Below are 10,975 nucleotides of genomic sequence, written 5' to 3' on the forward strand. Positions count from 1 at the left end.
TTAGCGATGATCTGCCTGATGTTAGGGCAGTCTAAAAGGGCTATATGTTGTGGATTGCAGACCCATTCAAGTCAATGGGTTCACCTCCGCAATTGGAGTGCACCCGGCCAGTACCTATGCATTACGGACCCCTATTTGCAGTGAGCAGCACGAGCACAGAGCCCTTACCAGACCTTTCCACTACTGAAAATCTGTTTCATTTACTTAAATGGGGCTTGCAGAAATTCATGAGCTTGCCACTTCATAGTTTTTATCAGCATTCAGCATGATCAACCCTACCAGGCTGTATGCCTGGTTTTATATGGTTGATCATGCCGATAGATGCTCTTTAATGTGATTGAGCTGAAAATGACAAGGTATAAACTGCTAGTGGTGCTTGGTCAACCAAGTTGATACACCCCTTGTGCCAACCAACCAGTTTGACTTTGGGCTAGTACTCATGGTGTTATCTTTGCAGCCCCTTGATTTTCACCCTTAAACCTATATACAGGATTCTGGCCATCACTGCAGGGGAGCCACTAGGCCTCTACCTCTGGGGATAATCCCTTTGTGGTTGGATGCTGACCCACTTGGAGACACTGGTGCAGGGCACCAAGGGATTAGGCAATACACATAGTCACGAAACAGACAGACATCAGGTCAGGCAGCGAACATGTGAATCAGTGAGGTCAGGGCAGGAAGCTCAGGGTCAGTACAATGAACAGGCACAGGTTAGATCAGGCTCCAGAGAGCCAGGATTCAGAAAACAGGCAGAAGCCGGTACAGAGACAGACAAACAGATTATAGCTCTTTTGCAGGGCCTAGCAAGCAGTGAAACCCAAAGGAATCTATTGCCCAAGCAAGAGGTGGAACAAACAGCCCAGAATATATAGGAAGACTATTTACCTAATTATTCAAACAACTAAACAAAGAGCAAAAAGGGGAATTAACCCTTGCAGTGCTGCACCAAAAGGTTCAATGAATAGATGCTAATACATGCTCAGAAAGAGACCTAGCAGCCAGGCTACAGCCTGCATCATGGGACACAGGAGCCAGCCCTGGTCAGAAGCTAGGTGAGTGATGCGGCACAACTGCCCACCTTGGATAACGGGATGTTGACTGACAGAGGTGGACAGGAGAGTACCTACTGCCATCATGCATAGTACCAACACCAGATGTCGCTATTACCATCTGCTATTCATGATGGGGGGGGGATTGACCAGTCTTCAGTATGTCCAGGACTTTGTGGGACTAGTCCTACTGCATTTTTTAACTCAGTAAGGAGAAGTCATGTTCCACCAAGTTAATGCCGACCCACGCACTGTCCACACTACACAATATGCTCTTCAGGGTATCCAGCAGTCTTCCTGGTGAGCTGAATCACCAGATCTCCCCAAGCAAGAATGCCTGGGACTGGAAGGGGTGATGGATTGGCCCTGCACAGAAACCTCAACTACCCTGGCTAAACTACGGGTCCAAGTTGAAAGAGCTTGGAATGACATACCACGGGAGGATATCCAGCATCTGTATGATTGTTACCATGCCAGGAGAGATACCACCCAGTATTAATGTGCCCCTGCTTCAACATATACACTGCTAAAGAACCTAAAATAAAGCGTGCACCACCTCGGTTGTGTGATCATTGACCAAGCACCACTAGCAATTTATGCTTTGTCAATCTCAGCTCAATCACATTAAGTTTTCCAGGTGTTCTTTCTAAAATTTCCAGTAATTGTATTATAAATAAAAGGGGTTGGCCACTATATAAGTACTTTCCACTATATAGTGGGGGGTAGGGTAAAAAAGAGTTTCCTAATATACTTTATTGAAAAAATCTGAATGGTAATGTTTTTATAATGAGCCCCGCCCGCTCTGCGTGCAGCCAGTTTGTCCATGGCTGCACGCGACATGGAGGAGTTTTAGAGAAAGCTCGTCCATCGCTTTATTCTAACTGCACATGCATGTCCGGTCGGCCCCTGGCACACTCCCTGCTCCGACTCTGTCTTTACAACCGGCTTATTCCTGTCAGAGTTCGGAGCGGGAAGAAAAGTAAGAGCGCGTCGGGGATCAGACACGCTCTTACTTTTCTTCCCGCTCCGAACTCTGACAGGAAAAGGCCGGTTTTAGAGACAGTCGGAGCAGGGAGCGCGCCAGTGGCAGGGGCAGACTGGGCATGCGCTGCTCTTATTAGGAAAAGCAGCGCATGTGCAGTTAGAATAAAGCCATGGACGAGCTTTCTCTAAAACTCCTCCATGTCGCGTGCAGCCATGGACGAACTGGCGGGGCTAAGGTGGCGGGGCTCATTATAAAAACATTACCATTCGGATTTTTTCAATAAAGTATATTAGGAAACTCTTTTTTTACCCTACCTCCCACTATATAGTGGAAAGGACTTATATAGTGGCCAACCCCTTTAAGTATTCTGACTGATTTAATGTTTATTGATTTTATTACTGTGTATTATTTTTAGGGGTGTACAAAGAGACTACCGAAAAGACCACAAAAATGGCATGGGAATTCCCTGTTGGTTTGTGCATTTCAATGGAGAAGGCCTAATTGATGGAACCCATACCGATTACATTGTACCTGATATTTTCAGTATTGCTTATTAGAAGTAATTAATAAAGATTTAATATGGTTACATATCGATTTTTTCATTCTAATAATTAATTAATTACATAATGAGCTGCTGTCAGGATGCCATGCTGTCATTGTTCCAACTTCCAAGACGTAGAATCCAAATAGCAAAAAAAGTCTACGCGTTTCGGGTCAGACAGCAACCCATAATCATGACAAAGAAAATGCTGCAGGTAACTATGTATCCCCATGCCACCAATCCAAAAGGTTGGGGCGGGGCATAAACACCTGCAACCTGACATGACATGCAAATAAACCACACAGTGTTACAAAAGAAAAAAATATATACTTTAATAATGTAAAATGTTTATATGGATAAAACTAAAATGATGGGCGAGCACACTACATTTGGATCATAGAATACATAAAATATTTAATTAAATCCAATATATTGACACGTGTATAAACATAAAATCAAGTCATACAATAATGAAATAAAATACAATAAAATATAATAAAACTAGTGTACTTGGAATAATACACTGAGAGATTACGCAGATGAATGGGATGGTATGCTCACTATACTAAGGTCCAGAAGCTAATATTGGACCAGAGGATCATATGCCTGTAAGTGTTAGGGAAGTCCACTTGATAAATGAAGTATCTTATATTCTCCTAGCCAGGAGATCTCCAATCACAGATCTAATGTACCGCTGTATGCTGGTAGTAACTCCAATAAGGTAAAAGGTAAGGTCACCTATTGCAGTCTTTTGTATAATCCCCAAGTCTTGGGTGCTGGTTAGGTATACCAGTTTGTTGAATAATGTTGCAAAGTCCCGTGATTGCTATAAATGTAGCAGCTTAAATCCGAGGACTTCTTACCTCCCTCGTGGTGGACGGTCCGTATCCGATGTGAGTCGGGCAGCGCGGGACACTGCCGGCGTCTGACTGTGTTCAGCTGCAGCTGACTAACCCGAAATCTCACAGGGTTTCCAAACGGGATTTCGTCCGACACAAAGGGGGAGAGTGCAGTAAATCGCCAATAGTTATTGGAAAAGTCCTTCGATTCAATATTACAGCATGGCCATGCTTGTAAAAGTGGAGGTGCTGTTTGTTACAGGTGTGTGATCCGGCCCATACGCGTTTCGGGAACGCTCCTTCCCTTCATCAGTGGTGTCACATCACCTGTGAGCCTCCACCTTTTATATCTTGAATAGCATCAAAATATGGATCACTGGATTTTTCCTTCTAGGATGTAGACATGTGTTTTATAATGCGTACACTTGTTATACATCTGAATACTTTTGCGGTTTTTTTGGTTTTTTACTCTTGCGGTTTCTCACTTATTGCTTCCATCCTTGCACATATGTCTATTTACACACAGTTCATCATATATATTGCACTTCAAGATTGTTCTAATATAAATCCCTGGATTCCCTCCTCTAAAAATCCTGCATCCATTTCTTACATACGTTTTTCTATATATACATGCGGTATCCAAGCGTTGTTTTAATACTCATGCATTTTTTTATTATTTACTTATTATTTCACTTATTCCCTCTGTCGATCTAAACAGGTCCGTGTACACAAAGTTGGTTGAATCAATAGCATATCAGAATTGTATCTTATAGATACACTTATTCCTCCTGTCATTATATATAATTTCTCATATAGATTGCACTTAAAGTTCTTAAATTTGAAGTACCAGGCACAGATCCTCATCTGAGAGATCAGCCTGCGTTCCTTTACATATGCGTTTTTTAAATAGGCATTTTTATGCATGCGGTTCCTATGCGTTTTTCTGGTGCTCATGCGTTTATTTACTTCACTTCTTCCTACTGTCAATCTAAACAGATCTATGTGAACAGAATTTATAATATGGATTTGATATCAAAGTTATCCAATATTAGAGTTATATCTATATAAATTCACTTATTTCATAATGCTTTATATATAATTAAACCTGAATTAAAATGTTAAGATGAGACTTGATATCATAAAACTATAAAAAGCTATAGGCGGATGATATAATACATATATTTAAATATTTAAAAGAAAGAAAAAAGGAAGAAAAAAGAATCCGCAGTCGGAACATCTGTACACAGGACATCTGTACACATTTTTGGCAGAATGGGAAACCAACTACATCACACCCAAACTTGGGGCGGATCTGGTCCTATGGCGAAGATTTATAGATGATATCATTTTTATTTGGAAAAGCAGTAAGGAAGAACTAGAATTATTTCTGCTAGATATTAATCAGAACCAATTAAATTTGAAATTCACCTCGAACATCAAAGAGGAAACAGAATTCCTAGATATAAAGATAAAACAAGTGGATAAGAAATATATATGCAACACGTTCTCGAAATCGACATCAAAAAACAGCTTCATACAGTTTTCTAGTTGTCATCTGCCGAGCTGGCTGACCAATGTCCCGTTCGGCCAGTTCCGCAGAATTAAAAGAAATTGTACAAATGAGGAAGACTTTGAGATAGAAGCTGGAAAAATGAAGAACCAATTTTTGGATAAACAATACCCTGAGAGAATTTTAGATGAAGCTCTGGAGAGGACAAGGAACCTAAACAGACAAACATTTTTTATTGATAAAGAGCCAAGGAAGGGGATAGAGCCAGACAATACAATAATAAATACTAGAATTGTTCTCCCCTTCAATAACAATCATAAAAAAATGCAAAAAATAATTAAAACACATTGGCATCATATACTGGGAGATAGGGTGATAGGCCATCTTTTACCCACAATACCATCTTTGACATTTACCAGAGCACCTAATTTAGGTTTAAAGATAGCCCCATCTATCAAATTGAATAAATCAATAAAGAAAGAGAACACAATTATGGGGACCTGGATGAAACTTACAGGTTTCTTCAAATGTGGAAAATGTACGGCCTGCAAATTAAATCCCACTCCCAGGAAAATAACAACTATCTCCTCTACTCAGAACACGCATAAATGGGAGATAAAAGAATGCCTCACTTGCAACAGCGCCGGTGTCATATACCTACTCCAGTGTCCATGTAAAAGACAATACATAGGAAGAACGAAACGTCTATTGAAGATTAGATTGGCAGAACATGTAGCTAATATAAGGAAGGGCTATGATAAGCATTGCCTATCGAAACATTATAGGGACGTACACAATAAAGACCCTTCAGAACTGATCTTCATGGCACTGGAGAAGGTAGACAGACACTGGCGAGGAGGCAATTATATTAAACAGATGTCGAAATTAGAATCAAGACGAATATATGAGTTTGGATCAATGACACCAGCGGGTCTAAATGCAGAACTGGAGCTGTTTGGATTTTTGTAGGCTGGGTGCCCCCGTTCCGACTCACACGCCGCAGTTTGGCCGATTACCGGCACTGCGTCGTGGACTCGGACGCGGGTCCCCAGCCCCATATCATCTAGATCACTCCAGTGTTAATGCAAAAGCTATATACTATTTTTATAGACTTTTATAGAAACAGCTCACTGTATTGGAAGGCAATCCTGTGTACAGATGTTCCGACTGCGGATTCTTTTTTCTTCCTTTTTTCTTTCTTTTAAATATTTAAATATATGTATTATATCATCCGCCTATAGCTTTTTATAGTTTTATGATATCAAGTCTCATCTTAACATTTTAATTCAGGTTTAATTATATATAAAGCATTATGAAATAAGTGAATTTATATAGATATAACTCTAATATTGGATAACTTTGATATGCAATCCATATTATAAATTCTGTTCACATAGATCTGTTTAGATTGACAGTAGGAAGAAGTGAAGTAAATAAACGCATGAGCACCAGAAAAACGCATAGGAACCGCATGCATAAAAATGCCTATTTAAAAAACGCATATGTAAAGGAACGCAGGCTGATCTCTCAGATGAGGATCTGTGCCTGGTACTTCAAATTTAAGAACTTTAAGTGCAATCTATATGAGAAATTATATATAATGACAGGAGGAATAAGTGTATCTATAAGATACAATTCTGATATGCTATTGATTCAACCAACTTTGTGTACACGGACCTGTTTAGATCGACAGAGGGAATAAGTGAAATAATAAGTAAATAATAAAAAAATGCATGAGTATTAAAACAACGCTTGGATACCGCATGTATATATAGAAAAACGTATGTAAGAAATGGATGCAGGATTTTTAGAGGAGGGAATCCAGGGATTTATATTAGAACAATCTTGAAGTGCAATATATATGATGAACTGTGTGTAAATAGACATATGTGCAAGGATGGAAGCAATAAGTGAGAAACCGCAAGAGTAAAAAACCAAAAAAAAACGCAAAAGTATTCAGATGTATAACAAGTGTACGCATTATAAAACACATGTCTACATCCTAGAAGGAAAAATCCAGTGATCCATATTTTGGTGCTATTCAAGATATAAAAGGTGGAGGCTCACAGGTGATGTGACACCACTGATGAAGGGAAGGAGCGTTCCCGAAACGCGTATGGGCCGGATCACACACCTGTAACAAACAGCACCTCCACTTTTACAAGCATGGCCATGCTGTAATATTGAATCGAAGGACTTTTCCAATAACTATTGGCGATTTACTGCACTCTCCCCCTTTGTGTCGGACGAAATCCCGTTTGGAAACCCTGTGAGATTTCGGGTTAGTCAGCTGCAGCTGAACACAGTCAGACGCCGGCAGTGTCCCGCGCTGCCCGACTCACATCGGATACGGACCGTCCACCACGAGGGAGGTAAGAAGTCCTCGGATTTAAGCTGCTACATTTATAGCAATCACGGGACTTTGCAACATTATTCAACAAACTGGTATACCTAACCAGCACCCAAGACTTGGGGATTATACAAAAGACTGCAATAGGTGACCTTACCTTTTACCTTATTGGAGTTACTACCAGCATACAGCGGTACATTAGATCTGTGATTGGAGATCTCCTGGCTAGGAGAATATAAGATACTTCATTTATCAAGTGGACTTCCCTAACACTTACAGGCATATGATCCTCTGGTCCAATATTAGCTTCTGGACCTTAGTATAGTGAGCATACCATCCCATTCATCTGCGTAATCTCTCAGTGTATTATTCCAAGTACACTAGTTTTATTATATTTTATTGTATTTTATTTCATTATTGTATGACTTGATTTTATGTTTATACACGTGTCAATATATTGGATTTAATTAAATATTTTATGTATTCTATGATCCAAATGTAGTGTGCTCGCCCATCATTTTAGTTTTATCCATTTACTTTTTGAGGGGGGGTGTCCCTCATATTTGGGCTAGCAGCACCTGCTCCACATTTCCGTTTAGAGTGAGCCACCGCCCTATTGCTTATAAAATGTTTATATGGTCTGACCAGTCGTCTAGCACAGCTCAGGTCAAGAATAAATCTCATCATTTCAAAGAATAGCAACATGGGGTCTAGTAACACTGACACACCAGTGTTTGCCACTAGATGCAGCTGTGAGAACCCCCAGATTTGTAAAATAATAAAGAAAAATCTTGCTTTGATACAACTTGATCCATATTGGTCACAAGGGACCTCTTGTCGGGTCAAATGTGTAGCACGTCAGGCTCCAACATTAGGACAGAAACTTAGTCCCAGTTTAGTCCCAGTGGTTGCAGCATCTAGGTAGTTTTAAGTGCGGACATCGCATTTGTATATGCAGGTCCAGCGGCAGATACAGTCCATGGCTAATGGTCAGGTCTTTCATACTAAACAATATATTAATTGTAATACCAATTATGTTGTGTACTGCATCTCCTGCATCACCTGTAATCTACGATATATACGTTGTACTACCAATGAGCTAAAAGTTCGAATCAGAAAGCATTTGTCTGACATACCTCATTATCAGATTAGAAATGTCTCTGCGGCTAGTATTCATTTTGTAGTAGTACTTGGGGGCAATACCTCTCACCTTTTTGCTATTTGGATTTGACGTCTTAAAACAATTAAAGCTGGATTTTATATTTCTGTAAGCTGGGCGTTGTGACCTTTTTTCTATTGGATCAGTGCTTTGTTCCTGGTACCGCCTGTGCTCTCAGTTTGGATTCAGGTTAGCGCAGCCTTCTTCTCTCAGAGAAGACAAATGTAACAACCAAACCCCAAACATATAAACTATACTGTACATTGAATAATGCATCATTTCTACCTCCTATTCCTTGTATTAAAAATGTAATAAATGAACATTTTAATGACTACATATCCCTTTCTTTATTTCAGTCATGAGTTAAGATGTATATGCAGTATAAATTATAACAAAAAATTTACATACACATATTACGTTACATTTTGTTTTTTAATATTCTACTTATCTTGGTATAAAACACCTTCATCTTCTTAAAAAGGAGGTCTTTGGCGGTTGGTGAGTGTATTGAAAGATTCTATAGCAGCTGGGCACAATACCGTATAATCTATACCATAGCTGGTGCAAGAAGGACCCATTTTGTTGAGTTTTCACCTCAAATATAAGTGCATTATACTGATTTAGTGATAAAGGGGTTTTCTGGGAGTTCTATTTTGGTGGGCAATCCTCAGGATAGGTCATCAATATCTGATTGGTTTGCCTCCCGGGAACCGCACCCGAACAGCTGTTTGAAGAGGCTGAGGTGCTCCGGTAAGCACTGCGGCCTCCTTACAGCTTACCAGGCACTGTGCCATCATGTTATCACAGCTCAGCTACATAGTTACATAGTTGATACGGTTGAAAAAAGACATAGGTCCATCAAGTTCAACCAAGGGATAGGAGGGGACGCGAATCCCAGAAGGAAGTGAGACTCAGATTTCTACACGTTTTCATAAGCATTAATGTTGTTTACTTTTAAGAATTCATCTAAACCCTTTTTAAAACTGTCCACTGTTCCTGCTGTGACCACGTCCTGTGGAAGTCTATTCCACAGATTCACAGTTCTTACAGTAAAGACGTTTTGACGCTTCTGGAGACTGAACTTTTTCTTCTCCAGCCGGAGGCAGTGCTCCCTTGTCTTTAGAGGGCATTTTACATGGAACAGTTTTTCACCGTATTTTTGTATGGCCCATTTATATATTTTTATAGGTTAATCATGTCCCCCTTAGACGTCTCTTCTCAAGACTAAATAAATTAAATTATTTTAATCTTTCTTCATAACTAAAACCGTCCATGCCCCTTATCAGTTTACTCGCTCTCCTCTGTACTTTTTCCAGCTGTAGTGCGTCCTTTCTATGTACTGGTGCCCAGAACTGAACTGCATATTCCAGATGAGGCCACACCAACGCTTTTGTAAAGTGGTAATATTACATCCCTGCCCCACGAGTCCATGCCTCGTTTAATGCATGACAATATCCTGGTGGCCTTAGAAGCAGCTGATTGGCATTGTATGCTGTAATTTAATCTACCATCCACAAGGACACCCAAATCCTTATCTATAAGTGACTCTCACAGTGTTACATCACCTAGGACATATGATGACACGGAGATTATTACTACTAAGGGCTCTTTCACACTTGCGTTGTTTTGTTCCGGCATAGAGTTCCGTCGTCGGGGCTCTATGCCGGAAGAATCCTGATCAGGATTATCCCCATGCATTCTGAATGGAGATAAATCCATTCAGGATGCATCAGGATGTCTTCAGTTCCGGAACGGAACGTTTTCTGGCCGGAGAAAATACCGCAGCATGCTGCGCTTTTTGCTCCGGTCAAAAATCCTGAACACTTGACGCAATTGAAAGGCATTAATCCGGATCCGGCCTTAAGCTAAACGTCGTTTCGGCGCATTACCGGATCCGACGTTTAGCTTTTTCTGAATGGTTACCATGGCTGCCAGGACACTAAAGTCCTGTTTGCCATGGTAAAGTGTAGTGGGGAGCAGTATACTTACCGTCCGTGCGGTCAGGGCGCCCCACGCGCATGGATGACGTGATCGCATGGATCACGTCATCCATGCGCATGGGGCGCTCTGATGTCATTCTGGAGCGCCCCGGGAGCCGCACGGACGGTAAGTATACTGCTCCCCCGCTCCCCACTACTACTATGGCTGCCAGGACTTTAATAGCGTCCTGGGTGCCATAGTAACACTGAACGCATTTTGAAGACGGATCCGTCTTCAAATGCTTTCAGTTCACTTGCGGTGTTACGGATCCGGCGGGCACCTCCGGCAAATGGAGTACACGACAGATCCGGACAACGCAAGTGTGAAAGAGGCCTAAGATGCATAACTATTACATTTATCCACATTGAACCTCATTTGCCAAGTTGATGCCCAATCACTCAGAGTGTTCAAGTCAGCTTGCAGTTTTTGGACATCTTCCATAGACTGTACAGTACTACATAGCTTGATGTCATCTGCAAAAATAGAAATGGTACTATTAATCTCGTCCTCTATATCATTAATAAATAAATTAAATAATAAAGGGCCCAGCACTGAACCTCGG

The 10,975-nt window shown here is 40.8% G+C and overlaps 1 protein-coding gene across 1 annotated transcript in view; it reads left to right on the top strand.

Moving 5' to 3' along the window:
- LOC120978606 (inter-alpha-trypsin inhibitor heavy chain H3-like) overlaps positions 1-2,710 on the top strand; it is a 135,755-nt gene extending 133,045 nt beyond the window's left edge. The window contains exon 23 of the mRNA XM_040406851.1: positions 2,450-2,710. Coding sequence (XP_040262785.1) covers positions 2,450-2,591 — 142 coding nt within the window. The 3' untranslated portion in view covers positions 2,592-2,710. The remainder of the gene's footprint in view (positions 1-2,449) is intronic.
- Positions 2,711-10,975: the final 8,265 nt, after the last annotated feature.

The sequence above is a fragment of the Bufo bufo genome, chromosome 9 (genome assembly GCF_905171765.1).
Source record: "Bufo bufo chromosome 9, aBufBuf1.1, whole genome shotgun sequence".
Taxonomy (NCBI): Eukaryota; Metazoa; Chordata; class Amphibia; order Anura; family Bufonidae; genus Bufo; species Bufo bufo.